The sequence below is a fragment of the Octopus bimaculoides genome, chromosome 9, assembly GCF_046866305.1.
Source record: "Octopus bimaculoides isolate indiv1 chromosome 9, ASM4686630v1, whole genome shotgun sequence".
Taxonomy (NCBI): Eukaryota; Metazoa; Mollusca; class Cephalopoda; order Octopoda; family Octopodidae; genus Octopus; species Octopus bimaculoides.
In genome coordinates, this window is record NC_142936.1 from 86,331,682 (window position 1) to 86,352,152 (window position 20,471).

The 20,471-nt window shown below is 38.1% G+C and overlaps 1 protein-coding gene across 11 annotated transcripts in view; it reads left to right on the top strand.

Annotated features, from left to right (window-relative positions):
- The window catches only part of LOC106878494 (uncharacterized), a 470,127-nt gene extending 449,656 nt beyond the window's left edge, over nucleotides 1-20,471 (top strand). For 9 of the 11 annotated variants that reach the window (XM_089357952.1, XM_089357950.1, XM_089357949.1 and 6 more), the window contains 7 exons: nucleotides 8,084-8,243; nucleotides 11,136-11,257; nucleotides 12,485-12,559; nucleotides 14,308-14,454; nucleotides 15,517-15,627; nucleotides 15,889-15,990; nucleotides 17,555-20,465. In XM_089357952.1, the coding sequence (XP_089214078.1) occupies nucleotides 8,084-8,243; nucleotides 11,136-11,257; nucleotides 12,485-12,559; nucleotides 14,308-14,454; nucleotides 15,517-15,627; nucleotides 15,889-15,990; nucleotides 17,555-20,062 (3,225 nt within the window). In that variant the 3' untranslated portion in view covers nucleotides 20,063-20,465. Of the gene's footprint in view, nucleotides 1-8,083; nucleotides 8,244-11,135; nucleotides 11,258-12,484; nucleotides 12,560-14,307; nucleotides 14,455-15,516; nucleotides 15,628-15,888; nucleotides 15,991-17,554 lie in introns of all 11 variants that reach the window. The other 2 variants (XM_089357948.1, XM_089357956.1) reach the window with 1 other exon arrangement.

Consider the following 20,471-nt stretch of genomic DNA (forward strand, 5'->3'; position numbering starts at 1 on the left):
TGCTTAGCGGTATTTCGTCTGTCTTCACGTTCTGAGTTCAAATTTCGCCGAGGTTAACTTTGGCTTTCGTCCTTTCAAGGTTGATAAATTAAGTACCAATTGCATACTGGAGTCGATCTAATCTACTGCCTCGCTTCCCAAGAATTTCAGGCCTTGTGCCTAGAGTAGAAAAGAATATACCACTGGTTATTTCTCACTGACCAGATACACCATGAACACATTTTATTGGTCAGTACTGGCTAACAGATTCATCATTAAATATTTCTATGTCACTGGTCAGTTCTCATTGTCACCATCAAACATCTGTATTAGCAGTGATAGTGTATGGACTAAGATCTTGATACTGTATGGGCTAAGATCCCTATTCTTTTCTACTCTATGTATAAGGCCCAAAATTTGGTGGGAGGGGGCCAGTCAATTAGATCGACCCCAGTATGCAACTGGTACTTAATTTATCGACCCCGAAAGAATGTAATGCAAAGTTGACCTCGGCAGAATTTGAACTCAGAACGTAAAGACAGACGAAATACTGCTAAGCATTTCGCCTGGCGTGCTAACACTTCTGCCAGCTCGCCTTTGGACTGAGATCCCTATTGATAGGCCCCTGATATTATATAAAGTGTTAACACTTACAGTATACAAATTAGTGGCCCCAGTCTTCTGTTGCTGCTGAAATTGTTGAGTATATAAACAAATTGGTTGCTTCTTTTTCTGGGATTGGTTAACTTCATGCAGACATCTCTGATGAGAATCCAGTAAGGTTGAAAATTAATTAAGGCTGTTCATTATTATTTTCAATCTACAGAGAAATAGCCTAATTAGCCCTGTTTATATATTTACTATATACCATATTTGATGGCCTGTAAGACGCACGAATGCATAGGACGTACCCTAGCCTAGGCTATACTTTTGTAAAATAAATTACCACTAAAATAACATTTTAATTCCTCCACTTACCTGTATAACTTTGTTATTACTGGTAATTATAAACAATTTATTGCATCCACATACAATATAAACATACTGTAGGTGATTGTTCACCAATAGATGGCAGCACACGTTTTGTAAACATACATACCATAGGCGACTGGTAACGCCCTGCCATCCATGAACCCTCCCCTTCCCCCTCTGATGCTACCATGTTGTTCTTTCTTGTAAAATATAGTATTAGAAATGCTGGTTTTTCCGATACCTTTATGTAAATTATTTAGTGTTAGTTACAAGCACTTTTAGTAGTGTCACGAATAATAAATGATTCTGTAGTTTACAGTATATTCCAAAAATATGGTGAAGATTAGTTGCTGTTTATGTCTTGCAAACAAACAAATCCGATAATTATTACCACAGGACAATTTGTTTCAAAATATATGATATAAAAAGACAGTATTATATGGGGGAAAATTTAATGTTCCATAAAAACTCTTATCTCCAGAGTTAAGGAAAAGATAATAAAAAGCAAGTCATCACTAGTAATGTACAGTACATCATCATCATCATCATCGTTTAATGTCCGCTTTCCATGCTAGCATGGGTTGGACGATTTGACTGAGGACTGGTGAAACCGGATGGCAACACCAGGCTCCAATCTAATTTGGCAGAGTTTCTACAGCTGGATGCCCTTCCTAACGCCTACATATGAACAACAATTGAGTTCTGAGCCTACATTGAGTGCCTTGGACACAGGGATTTTTTAAGCCATTTTGGGGTTAAAAAAAAGGTGCATCTTATAGGCCATCAAATACAGTAGGTTAGATGTATTACGTGTACACTGCAGTGTGAAACACCCCCAACATGTATCCAGCATATATAATATATACCACAGCATGTATACATTGCCATAGGTATACACAACACATACTTATCCCAACGTCTGTATACCAGCATGTTGGTGGTCTCTCACGATTTGAACCTGAGAAAGACAGCTTCTGCAGTTTTTTGCTGTACAACCTGCACAGATGATTTGTTTATAATGATCGAATGTTTGTGTTCTGCCTTAGCTCACCCTCTCCATCAAATCAATATTGCTTGTTCAGGTGAATGGTGTGCCACACATCAAATGTCAAAGTGATCGCAGAGTAAAGTGAAATGAAGTGTTTGGCTCAAGAAAGACCACAATGCACTTCCAGTCCAGGAATTGAAACCATGATCTCATGATTGTGACTGCAACACTCTAACCGCAAGGCCACATGTCCTAACCAGAACATGTGTAACCTAGTGTACACATGTACATACACCTTAACATGTATGGTTGCTACCATATGTATCTACTAATTTATATTGGTCGTTTCTTTGTAGCTTTATCCATAGCTTCCTCTACATTGTCATCATGCTAGAAATAGCAGTTAAATTTCCTTCAAATTATACTTTACCTTCTTTAAATAAAGCCAATGTTTCAGACATGAATGGTTTTGATTATATATCTATTGGATCTCGGCTGATCTAAGGATAGGCGACAACAACAGTTAATTGATCATAATTAACTATTATTGCTTCTGGAACTGATTAACCTCACCTGTAAATATTCCGTCATTACACATTAATGACGCAAATACTGATCATGTACAAAGCAAAAAAAACTGGCACTCCGTCGGATACAATGACAAGGATTCCAGTTGGTCTGATCAACAGAACAGCCTGCTCATGAAATTAATGTGGCTGAGTATTCCACAGATATGCATACCCTTAACATTGTACTTAGGGAGATACAGAATGAGATGTGGCTAGCCCTTTGAATTACAGGTACTACTCAATTTTTCCCAGCTGAATGGACTGGAGTAACGCGAAATAAAGTGTCTTGCTCAAGGAGACAGTGTGCTACCGGGTATTGAACTCAGGACCTTATGATCATGAGCCAAATACTCTAACCACTAAAGCACACAAACACACACATACACAACACCCCAAACAGCATATTGAGATTATCAAACCACACCATTTGGGCAACATCTCCACATTGGACATATTTTCCCTACTACATTACACTCCCACGCTACAACCCACACAACATGTCCACATAATCACACTACACCCCCACACAACATGTCCTAGTATTTAAAGACAGACAAACTACCTTTTTTAGAAATAATACATTTCTAAATCTCTCAGACTCAGAGAGATTTATGCAGTAGTGTTACGATGAAGTAGTTGTATGCTGTCAACTAAATGTGACAGTCCCCTGAAGGGAATAATACTACTGTTGGTTAGCCCTAGGAAGCTGCACCACTTCCTGTCGGCCTTGACACATTTCCTTTGTCCTTATGTTTACAAGGGGGAGACTAGCAGGTCATGCTACTCCAGGAGTACTGGGATTGATTCATTCAACTAAAAACTCTTCACTGCAATGCCCCAGCATGGCCACAGTCTAGTGACTGAAAGAAATAAAAGGTAAAACAGTAAAAAAAAAATGTTAAGAACCAGAAGAAATGCAAAATAAGCCTTTTGTTCTGGATACGCACTGTCTGAATATATGATGGAACCGTCATGGCTGGAGAGTTTCACATCTGCTGGATCTGAGCTGGCCTGGTGCTAGACACCTACTACAGCAGCATTTCCACTACTATGATCACCAGAAGTGACCACTTTGTTATGTTTCTCGATAGCAACTTACTACACAATGCTGAGGTCATTAACAGCAGAACAGGAACTGTTCTACATCCTACAACTACTAGAATATTCTCCCCCACACACACACACACACCACTTCTTTAATACATTTTACTCCCCCCCCCCCGTCTTTCTTACTATAATTACATCACACGGAAATACTGAATGAATGAATAAACCACAACGTGTTTTTGTGATAGTCTGTGTGTCTGCGAATATATCTCTCACTCCTTCTTTCTCTTTCTCCTCCTCTATATATATTGGTGTGTGTGCATATTTCTTTGTATCTGTGTGGTGGTGGTGGTGGTGGAGGGACATTCCTCAGATATTCCCGACAGGAAATAGCAAAACGTTTCCACCCCCCTAACTCCTGCCCTTTCCTCTCATTAAAATAAAAAATAAAAAAATTTTTTTTTAATTGTCCGAACCTTTTTTTCTTTACTTTATATGGAATATCTTACCATCAACCCCTCGTGACCACTTTAAGACCTCACCCACTCCGGCTTCTGCAGCCCTTCACAATCATTTGTAAACACATCTTTCGAGATTCTCTATCGGTCCTCTCTTGACGTTAAATGGTAACCTCTACCATTAGATTCTACCATCTCAACATCTACTTCAACTATATACACACTCATATACACTCACCAGCTACAGCTGTATATAATTTATTTATATCAACCTATATATAGGTAGGCCAAATTATTATTATTGTTGTTGCTGTTGTTACTTACAATTCCAGTCTTTAAGGAATCTTTATTTTGTTTGTTTTTGTTCCTTGTTTTTTTCTATTATTATTATTATTATTATTATTATTATTATTGAAGTCGTTATTGTTATGATTAATTGAGTAACAGCTACTGTAGCATGACAGACTTAATTAATTTAGAGTATTTAGCATATGCCCCTTTATGTTTATAAGTTCAAATCACACAGGGGTCAACTTTGCCTTTCATTTTCTGGGGGTCGATCAGATTAAAGTACCAGTCAAGTATTGGAATCAATACACATGACTAACCTCCTCACCCAAATTCAGAGCATTGAGCACATGTTAAGAATCCTAATTATTGTTGTTACTTTCATTGTCATGAAGCGGCGAGCTGGCAGAATCGTTAGCACGCTGGACAGAATGCTTAGCGACGTTTCGCCCATCACTACATTCTGAGTTCAAATTCTGCCGAGGTCAACTTTGCCTTTCATCCTTTCGATGTCAATAAATTAAGTACCAGTGAAACACTGGGGGGGGGGGTCGATGTAATTGACTTAATCCCCTCCCCCAAGCTGCCCTTGTGGCAAAAATTTGAAATCATTATTATTATTATTATTATTATTATTATTATTATTATTATTATTATTATTATTGAGTGAGAGAGCAGTGCATGCCATCAAAGTGACACTGGGGTAAAATATACAAAGCCCAGTATACCCATCATGACTACCCGTCTGATTAGGGTACACCAGGCACATGCATCACAATCATATGTGCGCGACATGGTGATCTCATATCAAGATAAACAGCGCATGACCTCCCAGGTGGGGCCCAGTTAGAATTTTCTTCAGGTCGAGTATTATTATTATTATTATTATTATTCCCATCTTTGAGAAGTGATGCTTGTTAACCAAGCTGTAGGAGAGTATTTATTTTAATTCCTCATGGTTCCAAGTTCAAGTATGCCTCACAGTGTTAACAGGGTAGATGCTGGAGCTCTTTATTATTCAGCTGTGGCACCATTCTGGAAACCCAAACAGCAAAAAATGAATAACCCTCTCTCTCTCTCTATATATATATATATAGAGAGAGAGAGAGAGAGAGAGAGAGAAAAATTTTAATTAAGGTACTCAGAAACCTGGATGTTTGTACATTTACAGGTTTTTATTAATGTCACATATTAAATGAAGCGCTTTTCACCTAGTCGTGTAGGTTTTTCAAATTGTTTTTGAAAAACCTACACGACTAGGTGAAAAGCGCTTCATTTAATATGTGACATTAATAAAAACCTGTAAATGTACAAACATCCAGGTTTCTGAGTACCTTAATTAAAATTTGTTTCTATATAATTTCTGTACATCACCTCCAAACCTTCAAATATATATATATATATATATATATATATATATATATATATATATATATATATATATATATATATATATAGTGTTGTCTGAAGAATGCTTTGTTTATAATTCAACCATTATCACAGTAGACATTAAACAACAGTCTAACCTGTCTTGTTTACAGCTGTTATTGTCACATTCTTCCTCCCAACATTTCATTCTTCTAAACCCCACCTTAGTTTTCACAACCAAAATATTTCTCAGAAACAGTAAACATTTTTCCTACACAATGGAATGTATTCTAAATAAAATGAAAAAAAAAAAATTTCAAGTCTGTTATAGTTCAGTTTTCATTTCAATTGTCCTCCCAAGTTAAAACAGCTTCTTTCAGTTTGGACATATTGGTCAAGGAATGTTGGCACAACCAGAATCTATTACCAGAATTCTTCATACATCTTCATATACAACATCTAAGAAACTCAGTACTCCTGTGATCTTCGTAACTGTGTAATTTTTAAGAAACAGCTGTTTCCTGGAGATTTCTTTGTACTCCTGGTCTCTCTTAGTCTTGGTACTTCATCTTGCAGCATTCAGATTCCTTTGTCAAATGTAATACTTATTTATTCACATCGTTCTGAATTAATCATGCATTATCTTGCAGCTTTGAGATTTTTCAATGATGTGACTGAACATCAGGATCAATATAATCAACTGGTCTCCTCTCCCAAATTTCAGAAATTATTATTATTATTATTATTATTATTTAACCCTTTAGCATTCAGATTATTCTATCAAATGTAATTTATTTACACCATGAATAAATAAGCTGTGAGTTTTCCATGATGTTACTCTTTACTTTAGGAATGAAACTATTTATTGTTGGCACTCCATCGCTTACCACGTCGAGGGTTCCAGTTGATCCGATCAATGGAACAGCCTGCTCATGAAATTAACGTGCAAGTGGCTGAGCACTCCACAGACATGTGTACGCTTAACGTAGTTCTCGGGGATATTCAGCATGACACAGTGTGACAAGGCTGGCCCTTTAAAATACAGGTACAACAGAAATGGGAAGTAAGAGTGAGAGAAAGTTGTGGTGAAAGAGTACAGCAGGATTTGCCACCATCCCCTGCCGGAGCCTCGTGGAGCTTTAGGTGTTTTCGCTCAATAAACACTCACAACGCCCAGTCTGGGAATCGAAACCGCAATCCTATGATCGCGAGTCTGCTGCCCTAACCACTGGGCCATTGCGCCTCCACCAGAATGAAACTATAGGACAGGTGTAAGAGGATAAATTTGGTTGGTTTGAATATAAAGGAGATAAAATATTTTGGCTGAATATGGCCAGTTTGAATGCTAAAGGGTTGATAAGATGGTGAGTGGGAAGAAATTCTTGGCAGCTTTTCTTCCAGGTTTACGTTCTTGGTTAAAATTCCACTAAGGTCAACTTTTCCTTTCACCCTTTCAGGGTTGATAAAATAAGTACAAGTTGAGCCCTGGAGTCAGTGTAATCTACTAGTCCCCCACCTAACAAAACTCCAGGCCTTGTACCTATAGTAGAAAGAATTATAATTAATATTAGTGAATATTGTTATATTTCGAGATGGCCATTTTTGTTGTTGTTATTTTTTTTGCCAAATAAAGACACACATAGGATGGAGAGTTGCTGAAGAGGTCACAGGATGTGTGACGAATGATTTCCGACAAAGGACACTGAAATAGGAACAATGATGAAGCTGAAGTGAAGAACGAATATATAATGCGTGTGTTTATTTGGCAAAAAAAGGTGGAGGGGGGAGGGAAATTACTATCCTGAAATTTAACAATATCTGTTTCAACACATCAGGAATCTTACAAAAGAAATCCATAAAGGTATTGGTCAATAGCTTTATTTAATTCAGGGATGGAACCAATCATGCATCATATTTACTGTGAACATTCAGAGAAACTTCAACACACACACACACACACACTCACACACACACACATAACATCAAAACAACATAACTGTACTTTGTACAATGCTCCCTATCAAAGGAGGGAGGGGGGATATCTGGTTATATCAGCTCCCAATATTTAACTGGTGTTTTATTTTATTGAACCCGGGAACACGAAAGAAGATGTCAACCCTGGTGGGATTTAAATTCAAAGCATAAAGGAGCATAACTAAATACCACAAGGTATTTTGCTTGATCTTCACTGATCCTGTCTTTCACCATACTTTCTGATAATGATGATGATGATTGCTTCAAGGCCAACAGTTTTAAAGGGAAGGGGAAATCAATTACATTTCCCTCAGTATTAAACTGGTACTTTATCTTATCAACCCCAAATAGTAATAATGATCCAGATGGTAGACATTAATAAACTATTAAGTTGTATTGAGATTAATGTTGGTGCTATATGTGTTTTTGTCTCTTTTCAGTTGTTTGTCCGTGCTTTCGCCCGAGATGGTAGCAGTAAAAGTATTTTGGTTGATGAGAAGATGACTGTAGGACATGTATGCAATATTTTAGCAGATAAGAATCATATGAAATTGTCTCCTGACTTGGCTGTTGTAGAATATATTCCTGATCTCTATATAGGTCAGTTCACATTTCATTGCTTCTCTTTATTTTTTTTTTCCATATTTTATCAAGCTGCTACTACTGTCTTCAATATATATATATATATATATATATATATATATATATATATATATATATATATATATATAGTAATCTCTTGCCATATTGCGGTTCACCTATTGCAGTTTATTATTTAAGATTACGTTGATTCCTCTGTGGCTTTATTTTGCATTTATAATAAATTTAGGTAAGGAGGGAGCTCCGGAAGGGGTCTCAGGGAGTAGCATCCCTGCCTTCCTGAGTTAGTTTTCTACCACATTTCTTAAAAATCGTGTGAGAGGCCTTGGTCTCAGGACCACTCATGTCTAGAAACTGAGGTTGAGGGTAAGCAAGGGCATGCTCCCCGTAGAAAATCCAGCTCCAAAAAAGCTTCATGGTAGCAAGGGAGAATGGGCACCAGCCAGCCCAAAGGTTGGGGTGGACTGCACCTGCCTGCCTCAGTTGCTATGACATTGAGGTAGATCCGGCTACCCCTGTTAACGGGGGCAAAAACCTAGATTTAAAACACCGGATGACGATGATGATGATAATTAAAATAAATCTATACAAATTATAAAAATAATAATAATAAAACATACAGTACAGTACTGTAGAGAGAGAGAGAGAGAGAGAGAGAGAGAGAGTTACAGTTTACAGTATTTAGATTAAATGATATTTATCTCTTACTGAATGGGATGCTTTTTTTTTTGTTGATCCTACCTACAACAGAACAGTAAAGTATATATATGTGTGCATGTGTGGATATATATATATACATATATATATATTTCACTTGTTATGGTTATCTCTATAGATCTTCTATGGAAATTATACCCAGCACTGATTTTGTTGACATTCCATATCCGTTTGATATATTATGGTTGCATAAGGAAATACTGTGTTCCTACAAATCATTAATATATATATATATATATATATATATATATATATATATATCAGTTTGGCTCATTTGAATTTCCAAAATTATTTTCATACATGTAATAAACATCCGACTATTCATCCACTTCTGTAATGAGTCATAGTTTCTAAATAAAGCTAGTCCTTGAATGATAAAGAGGACTTGTTATTATTATTAGTAAGTTTGGATGAGCTTTATTGAGTATTTAATGACGATTCAAGTTTATTTAAAAGTCATAACTGCTTCACCACTCAGTATTGAAACATCTATATTGTCAGATGATTTGTTTAAATTTCTGAATCAAATTATTAATATTAATATTTAAATACACACACACATATATATCTGTTATATGTAATAGAAGCAGTATTAAATTAATATATATATCATATTTAATTTAAGTACACCATTGAAAGGCAAATTTACTGCTGTGTTATTCTGGAGACGTTATATCTGTATGAACATTGCAGTTAATTTGCCTTATGGTGACATATTAACATTAAGCAGGATTCAAAAGATTTATATAAATTATTTCCTTAGAAATTAACTGCTATTACACGTTTTGGTTGTTTGGAAGAAATTAATTTACAAAGCCAAAGAATGTGCTTTATTATAGGAAATCTGATAAAAAAGAATGAAATAGCACAGAAAAAAAAACACCTGGAATTGGGTGAGTGCAGTGAGATATAGAAAGATAGGGAAAACATTTTTTATTCTTTTACTTGATTTAGTCATTGGATTGCAACCTTTACTGAGGCTCAGCTTTGAAGGGATTAACTAATCCCTTCAAAGCTGAAGGGGTTAGTTAATCTCTATAGTTATTGGCCCTAATACTTATTTTTAAAGTCTGGTCCTTATCCTATTGCAAATAGGATAAGTTGATGCAAATATTTGCCACAATCTCAACATAAAACATACTTCAGGATTTTCTATTAGAGTTCTCCATCCCCTGGGTCACTTGCCACGACTTAAGAGTCCAACCTACCCTGGTAGGGTAAATGTGCACCTGGGTATCAAACCAGAAATTTCCAAGTCCTCACATATGCATATATATATATCATATAATTGGATGGCTGTCAACTCTTCTGAGCTCATCCACCCTTGACTGAGAAGTCTTGTTTCCCATCCTACAAGATGTCCAGAAAAACCACCCTGCTCACCAAGTAGTCTTGGTGGTGTTGCCAACAACCTGACCATGCAACAAGTTGTACTGGTTTACATGTTACCTGCAGCGCTCAGCTTTCAGCTAGTTTATGTCTATAAATTCACTCACAAGGCATCAGTCAGCCTTGGATTATAGTAGAAAGCATTTGTCTCCTACTATAGTGGGATTGAGCCCAAAACGCATGTGGTTACTCCATTAATTAAGCATTGTGTATGGATTACTCATTGACTTCCACATTTCCTCTGAGTCCATGTGAGGAATAAATTTCAAATACAAGGAAATGTGAAATATTCAGCCTAACAACTATAATACTTGTGGATGAATAATAACAAGAGTGAGTCCATCATATATCTATCTACCATATTTGATTACTCATAAAGTGCACTTTTTCCCCAAAAAAATAATTACAAAAAATCGCCCTGGGTCCTATATGCAAAAGTTGGGCCTATGTAACATGCTTTGATGCACTAAAAACTTTATTTTTCTTCAATATGTCCTTTTATGCCATCTAATGCAGTACATCTACAAAGTATAGTTCATTGCTGTGGTTTGTAATTATTTCTCTGGTTCGTTAGACATGACACTTTGAAGAGCAGAACTAATTTGTTCATCTGTGTAGGAAGTGGGGAAAAGATGTTCTAGACAGTCGAGTCACAATATAGAAATATAGGAATTTTTTATCTATACTAAAGAAATCTTCCCCTGCAGTTACTCTTTCTAATTTTTTTTTTTTTGTTGTTTTCTTTCATATCTGTTTTCATCTACCACCCATTCGTTGACCATATAGAGAGAGTTCTTGAGGACCATGACTCCTTGGTTGAAAATATGGTGATGTGGACTAAGGATTCCAAAAATAGGATTCTATTTGAAGATCGAACAGAAAAGAACGAATTATTTAAAAATCCCGAAGTAAGTTAGTCTTTAGTCATTAATTTCTTTCTCTTGTTTGATGAATATCCCATCTTGTTCTAGGTGCCTGCCCTGACCACTTAATCACGGGGTCACAAGGTCCCCTATGTACACTGGTTGAACGTTCATCCAGTCATTTCCATTCCCATTGCTTATGTTTTCATGGCACACATAGAGAAGTTGGTTAACAATGTCCAGTTATATGACAGTATAACTGGTCAGTCTTCACAACACAACGGGTCATGTTTTCTATCGTCCCTTTATTTGGGGTGAGGGTGTATGTTGCTATGTACCCATTTTAATTTCCCAAACACTTTTAAAAGTTTGTTTGTCCTGTGTGTTCACCTTTTCAAGTTCCCCATTTTCTTTTTGCAATAATAATGTGTTCTATCCCTTTAAACTATTGTGATAGTGACTGAACATCTGGCCATTCTGGAGTCCTTGTCTGGCTGACCAAGTGATCTCCCCATCACTACAACAAATTATGAACACACTCATCATTAATTATATTAATTATACAATGCTATCGTTATTTGGTGAGCTGTGTGTGACCCTGTTTGTGGCCAGATGGACTGTGCTGTGTTACCTGTTTACGACCAGGTGGTCTGTACTGTCAGAGGTAAAAGTCTTGGGCATGCATGTAGTCCACCACATCTGAAGGAGCTTTAAAGCTATGGTCCTTTAACTGTCAAGCCAAGAACCTACACTGTGAAATTATGGACACATAGTGTTCTTGCTAAAAATAAATCCTCTACATGGTCACTGGGTCTACTAGAAATAACAGCTAAATCACACCCTTCTATCTTCAGAAAGGGAAGCACTCTTTACATAATTAACAGTCCCAAAATAGATGTGATGATCACAGCTGGAGTGTCTTTGAACTATGTTGCTTTTTAACACTAGGGCTGACCTAGCATTAAATACTAATACAACCAACTGGCCCCTTTTGTTAATTACCCTTTAATAATCATTTACATACCTTTTCATGGTGCACCCTCTCTATGTTTCTGTTATGTAAATTATTTTCACAGCCCTTTTTTCTTTGCTATCTACTTTGTAACAACCCCTAATTTCATATCAGCTATATGCCCTTAAATAACCCTTAATTCTATGTCAATTACATATCTTCAACCAACCCTAATTCTGTGTCAGTTATATACTTTAAACATCCCTAACCTCCTGTCTCTGGTATACTTTTTAATGGCCCTTTATTCTGTTTATTTTCAGAAATATCTTTTATTGGGGACATCTTCAGAGAAAGGTATTTCTTTAGACCCTAATCAGAGAGAGAAACTTTTGCAGGTGAGTGTCTTCGTTCTTATTGACCAAACTACTCACACACACACACACACACACACACACATACAATGACACTCACACACACACACACACACATTGACAGACTCACACACATATATAAAAATATATAAATGTGCCCTTTTTAAAGCCTAGCCAGGTTCATGGGTCCAGTTTCCAGGTTTCAATGGCGTATGTGTCCCCTAGCTGGACAGGACACCAGTCCATCGCAGCATTACTCATTTTTTGCCAGCTGAGTGGACTGGAGCAAAGTAAAATGAAGTGTTTTGCTCAAGAACACAACGTGTCACCTGGTCCAGGAATCGAAACCACAATCTTGCAGTCATGATGCTGACACCCTAACCACTCAGCCACGTGCCTCCACCACACACACATATATACCACCACCATTATTATTATTACTATTAATAGTTGTGAGGGTGTGTGTGTATGTGTATAAAAGCTCTAGGCTCAGTCTCCTTGTGCATGGCACCATGGACAAATATCATCTACCATAGCCTCAAGACAAACCCAAACCTTAAGCATAAAACCGTGTGACCTCCATGAGAGTCTCATGTCCCTGTTTTTGTGCAGCAGACTTAATCTATTTCCCAGTTTAACATTACCACCACCAGCTGTTCCTTCAGTGACTTTAGGTTAACTTTATTAAACTCCAAGCTCGAGAGGTTGCCCCATACAAAAGTGGTTGGGGGAGAGTCCTCTCTACCCTGTGTGTGCTCTTCTTCAGACTTTGCTGCCTCCATTGAAGGCTGCAATGAAGCTGGCAGTCGAGCAGAGAGTCCATGTCTCATTTAAGTTAGTACTTCAAAGACATATCTTACTTTAGTCTCTTCATTACACAATGACCATTTCTTCCTTCCTTAGAACAAAACAGGTGAGGGCTTGTGACAGGAAAGGATTCTGACCATACAAAATCTGCCCCTAACAAATTCTGTTTTACTCATGTGAGCATGGAAAACTGGACCTTGAAAATATATTATACACATACACACTACACACAAGTGAACGAGTGGGCAAACAAAAGAAGGTGGCACTCAACAGATTTGGTAGAAGCTGTGTGTGTGTGTGTGTGTGTGTGTGTGTGTGTGTGTAAATAACAGCATAACTCATTTCCATATAAATTAAAGTATCATAGACTCTTCTCCTGATACCTGATGAGATGGACCCATCCTATGCACCCTCAGTACTAAGTCATATAAAGCTAAATCAAACTGTTATTGAAATATATATATATATATGTGTGTGTGTGTATGTATATATATATATGTGTGTGTGTGTGTATGTATATATATATATATATATATATATATACATACATACATACATACATACATACATACATACATACATACATACATACATACATACATACATATATATATATATATACACGTGCAGGTGCCATGTAAAAGCACCTAGTACATTCTGTAAAGTAATTGGCATTAGAAAGGGCATCCAGCCATAGAAACCTTGTCAAGACAGACAATTGGTTCTGCTCTCTAGTTTGTCAGCTCCTGTCAAACCATCCAACCCGTGTCAGCATGGAAAACAGACATCAAATGATGGTGATGGTGGCGGCGGGGCACAGACATACCACAAAATATATATACATACATACACCTTTTTTTTTTACGCACACTTGGTATTTACCTTTAATGAATTTTGCTACTTATTACATCAGTCGATTACCATCCATGTATATCTCTCATCTCTCACCCCTTTTTTTCCTCCAGGAATTTTTTAGAGGATCTGGAGTAAACGTTCCTGAGGTCGAGAGTGTGCTCTACCTCAAGACTGACGGCAAAAAAGCTTGGAAAAAATACTTCTTTGTACTGCGAGCATCTGGTTTCTACTATAATCCTAAAGGGAAGTTTAGCAAGGTGAGTTTCTGGCTTTTTTTTTTTTTGTTTTATCTCAACACTGCTTCCCACAACCTTATTTTTGTTGTTGTTGTTGTTACTGGAAGCCATTAGTTATAAACAACTGGTCTAACACAATAATCAACCTGTGACTACTCTACAGTCTTAACCATTATGCAAAATAAGCATAAATGGTAAATGGTTTACGGCACAAAAGAAATCACTTTAAACTTTTTAAAATGATATTCAAGGTGGTTTATATGATTGGAAATACAATTTTGAAGTGTTCATGATGTCATTGTGAGAATCTGATCAAAGACTTTGAAATTGAAAAAAAGTAGGAGAAAACTTTTCAAATACAAATAAAATGGGAGTATACATAAATAGACATTATTTTTCCATCTTACTGTTACTTTTGTTTCATTTTGAAAAATTAAAATTTATGTCAGGAGCAATAAACACTGAAAATGTGCAGAAAACAATTTTGGCCACATTCCAGGGAGAAAAACTAGACTTAGTTGATAGCTTCCGCGATCTAGGTGACCAAGTTAGTAGTGGGGGAGGGTGCGCTGAAAGTGTAGCTGCTAGAATAAGAATAGCCTGGGCAAAGTTCAGAGAGCTCTTACCTCTGCTGGTGACAAAGGGCCTCTCACTCAGAGTAAAAGGCAGACTGTATGACGCATGTATACGAACAGCCATGCTACATGGCAGTGACAACCGATGTTGGTGTGTTTACGTCCCCGTAACTTGCAGTTCGGCAAAAGAGACTGATAGGATAAGTTCTAGACTTACAAAGAATAGACCCTAGGGTCGATTTGTTTGACTAAAGGCGGTGCTCCAGCATGGCCGCAGTCAAATGATTGAAGCAAATAAAAGAATAATTAACACAGCATAGCTACACACATGAATATACACCTGTACACAAGCTTACATTGATATATGTTTATATATACCTACACACACATATATATCTACGCGCACACACACACACACACATAGATTATAAATTACAGAGTATGTTCTGAGTGAGTCCAGTTTCAAGCATTGTCCAGTCTCCTCATGGTATGTTTTCTCTGCCCACAGGCTTCAAAAGACTTGACTTGTTTGGTCCAGTTTGACTGCGTCGACATTTACCACGGTGTTGGATGGAAGAAAAAATACCATGCTCCCACTGACTACTGCTTTGCACTGAAGGTAAGTACGGCCTTGGGGGGTGTTCCTGTCACTGCTCTGTTTACAATCATCATCATCATCATCATCACCATCATCATCACCATCATCACCATATCCTCACTACCATCATCACCACCACCATCACTATCAATAACATCACTGCTGACACTATTATCTCCATCATTATCATCATCATCATCACCACCATCTTAACCACTATCTCTGCTCTTTGACTCTTCATTACACAATCCTGTGACAATCGTTTTCTGATTTATATTTCAGCATCCTCAGATCCAAAAGAAGACATCCAAATACATCCGCTACCTTTGTGCAGAAAATAAAGCCACGTTAGATCTATGGATTATGGGGATACGTATTGCCAAGGTAAGGTATCTCTCTCTCCTCCTTCTCCTCACTTTTTTTACTCCCATCTGTCTAAATATGTTAATATGAATTGTCCGTGTGTCTGCATTTTATTTAGAAGCTACAAATCACAACATTGAAAAAAATATAAGCAATTCTTCAAATTCTCTCCCCTTTGTCCATTTTTTTCCCTCACTTTTATAATCAATTGATCTCATTTATCATAATATATACATCATGGCCACTGCTCCTCTGAGCTAGCTGACCTCATATCTCCACAACTAGGCACTCATGGCCTCACACTTAATGCTAATCCCAATCCTTTCTCTCTAGAACAGTGATTCATAACTGGGGCCCATATTATCCTTGGGGATTCATACAAGATTTTGTTAAAATTAATGTGCAATTAACATAAAATATTTAAACTTTTTTTTTATACAATTCCTACTGATATTAAATTATAAAAACATCAAATGGTTATTGGGGTACAGTAGAGTAAAATAAGAATCAACTAAGTCCATAGGTAAAATCTGTTTGAGAGTTACTATTCTAGAACATTAACCCTTTGGTGTCTCTTCCCTGCTCATACCTCTTCCCTGCAGGCATTCATCTGAAACAGTTAAATCATTAACTGTATCAAACACACCAATCTTGGAGGGTTTGCAAAAACCAAGGGATTTGTTGCTTTCTCCAAACCCAGCAAGCAGTAATTAATAAATAAACGAATGGAAAACTAGTTTTTTTTCTGTTAAATACAAAAGGCTTTATTTTGCCATCAGACTCACTTTTGGGATGACTGACCCTCAATAAATCTTAAAGGCAATCATTGAAAATTGTTGGAGTGAATCTGGTGGATTTTGTCTTCACATGGTTTAGCTTCATGTTAGTATTTCAATAATTGAAAACCTTAATGGTCTCTCCATCACAGCACCACAGACAAAAACTAAAAATATTATTTATATCCTGAGGTTTGGGAATGAACAAATGACCAAAAAAAAATTTTGTTATAAATCTATATTTAGTCTAAAAATGCAGAAATCATCTTTTATTAGTCAAAAACTTTAGAATATATACCAAAATCAGCACATTGTTAATAGTGTGTACATCTTATAATGACTATTTGCTACCCTCATGCATATGTGAGTATTAAGGATATTCTTTGACTCTTCCTCTCTGATGACAGTACAGTTGGCTTATATGAAAATCTTTGCTCAAATACCTCTGCACTCCTATTCTAGAAACAGTTGTAAGAAACTTTATACATTATTTCGTAATCTTTTATTTACTCTAACAACTTATATTTCAATTATGAAGTACACACTCTAAAGTGTTCTTGCTTGTTCATTCTTTCTTTCTAATACAAACATGCACACACACATGTACATACATGGCAGCTAGTTATTAAATGGGAGATAATTATTTCTAGATAGATCTTGGCAAGATTAGCAGTTTGAATTTTAAACAGAAGTGCAAGGAAGAAGATGCATAGAAAATGGATGTGTGTATATACTTGTACATTTAATGCAGTATTTATTTTCTCTACATTCATCTAATAATTATCTTTTCTTTCTCCCTCTTTTTACAGTATGGCAAACAACTTCTTTGTAATTACGAACGATTATTGAAAGATATTTCTTCCTGGGATTCTCGCAATAATACTATTTCAAACCACAGCGCTGGTCACTACGAAAAACTTGAACTGAAAACTGCAAATCTTGAAGACAGCAGAATGTCTGTGCCACCTGAAACTAATTCACGCCCTTTCCCTGTTATGTTGAAAAATGGCACCCTATCTCGTAACCGAACAATAAGTAGCAGCGTAGACTGTGATAATATGGAGGATGGCACCCCCGAAATTAGCTTGACTCAGCCCCGCAAGTCCTCTATATCAGGCCCAATTATGATGGAGTCACCCCAAAAGGCACCCGTGAAACGAGTGTCTTTTAGTAATACGCACTGCATCATCAACGCCGATGCTGGCGAGGAACTTGTGCCGATGCGGCACCGTGATTCAATAACGAGTGCCTCCACTGATTCTAGTGAAGAATCGAACTCAAGTGGGGAGAGTAAAGTGTCTGGAGGCACTTCGTTAAGGGGTAAAATGAAACCCAAACTACCAGTAACCACGGAGACGACTCGACAGATTTCTGAGATGGTTCAGATGGCCATGGAAGATCGTGCACAGGTGTTGTACGAGAGTATAATGGAAGAGAAGAAGACTTCACCTTACGGCTACCATGAGAAACCAATGGAAAGGCGTAAATCAGCGCCTGCAATTCACGAGGAGAAACGAGAAGTTCATAGGCATGAACGTAAACCCTCCGAGGGCAGTTGTAACAAGACTGACATGTCCCCTTATCAGAGGTTACCTCTTAACAATTCTAGTCTTCCTGCGTCACAACAGGAGCCGGAGCCAGATTATCAAACACGGCATCAAATACAACAGCAACTACTACAGCAACAACAGAAGCATCAACCTATATATATCAGTAACCAATCACCTTATGCTACAACAGGAAAAAGGTTAATGCAGGCCCCACCTTCTCCACCAGTTCAGAAAGAGGAGATATACAGCAAGAAACTGAACGGACCACCTCATACTCCCCCACCAGTGGCCATCAAACCATCCACCCCAGCACCGGCACCCCCTAATGTCCCACCCCCAACTCCACCAACTCAACACAACAAGCTGGGTAACCAGATGATGAGTTCTGCTGGTCAGACCTCAACCCTCACTGGAAGAAAAATGCTGACAAGAGCTGACTCTGAATCTGCTGCGGGAGCACCAGGCCGAGCTCCGCTTTCTATATCTGGTCCCGTAGTCCAGCCCCTACACACAACTACAGAACCAGGCTCGTCGGGGCCAAACTTGAGAAGTTCTATATCCATTTCTAGCCCCATGCCACTGCCATCTTCACCAAATCCCACCCACGAATTAAACACAGGCAGTCTGGGACGGTCAGCCACTCTCAACCAGACCCATCTAAAGCAGACTTCATCATCAGAGATAATGGGTGGCACTCTGGGACGTATAAACACCTCTGTGGCTGTCCCAGGCTCAACGACAGTTCCTCACCCCTCTCTACAATCACCAATCACCACTTCTGGCTCAAGCTCAACTGTTGCCCCAAGTCCAGCCAGACAGAACCAACCGACGCCTCCCTTACCTCCGATGCCCCCTCAAATGCCCCTGTTGCCATCGGTGATTGCACCAATGTCTCCACCACAAGTTGCACCACCTCCACCACCATCCGGTGGGAGGAGTGGACTCCCGCCACCCCCTGCAGTGAAACCTACAAGCAAAGCCCCACCTTCAAACCCACCCCCCTCACCTCCTGTCAGCCAAACGACCAATCGACCAGCACCAGCAGGAATAGGAATGTTGGGTCTGGCGAAGAAGTCATCGGTGCTAGAACCCAACACAAACGGTTTGACGTTGAATATCAACCACAAGGAAGCACCAGTCAAGAACGAGGCTCTCTCACCAAACTCCCAATCTTCACTACCTTTCCTGGATGAATTGTCTAAGAAGACTCTGAAAGCGAGACCCCAAGTCGGTCCTCCTACAGCTGCCAAACCTAGTCAAGCACTACGTGAACACGCAATCCGCTCTGTGGAGCAAGCGAAAGCTCAAGCAGAGGCTGAGGCGCAGGCTCTTGGACAGGCAAATAGTACACAATACCAACTGCAACAGTCGCGGCAGGGCCTCACAAAGGCCCTCGCCCTCGAAACACAGCAGCCTCTTGGTAATAAGGGCCTAAGCAACAATGTGGGGCAACACCCCACTCATCAGCGCACACACTCGGATGGCAAAAAGCCTCCGCCACCACCCCCGAAGCGCAGTGAAAGCACCAAACTTTCCACAGACAATGTGAAGCCCTTAAGGACAGCTAATGCCGCACCCGGTGCACCCGACGCCCCGTGCGACAACGGCACCCACCCCCCTATTTTGCCTATTGAAGAGCTACCTCCTCCGCCTCCGGACTTCCTGGAAGGCCTTGCTTGCCCAGCTGATGGCTCCAGCCTCAAGAAAGTACGACCACCACCGCCACCCCCTAAACGTAGCAAAGACACACATCTTACTAACCATTGATTGACAAACACAGTTCATACATAGATACACACACATATATATATATATATATATGACTATATATATACACCTACAAACACTGACACATATATATATATACAGATATATATAATTCACACACATCTATACATATATACTATATATGTTTGTGTATATGTATATATATATATATATATATATATATATGTTTGTGTATATGTATGTATATATATATATATATATATATATATATATATATATATATATATATATATATGTATGTGCATATATATATATATATATATATATATATATATATATACACACACACACATATATGTGCATGTGTGTGTACTCATAGACACACGCACACACTAAGCAATCATCTCAGATACTGAAAGAAAAGAAGGAAAAAAAAGAAAGAAAGAAG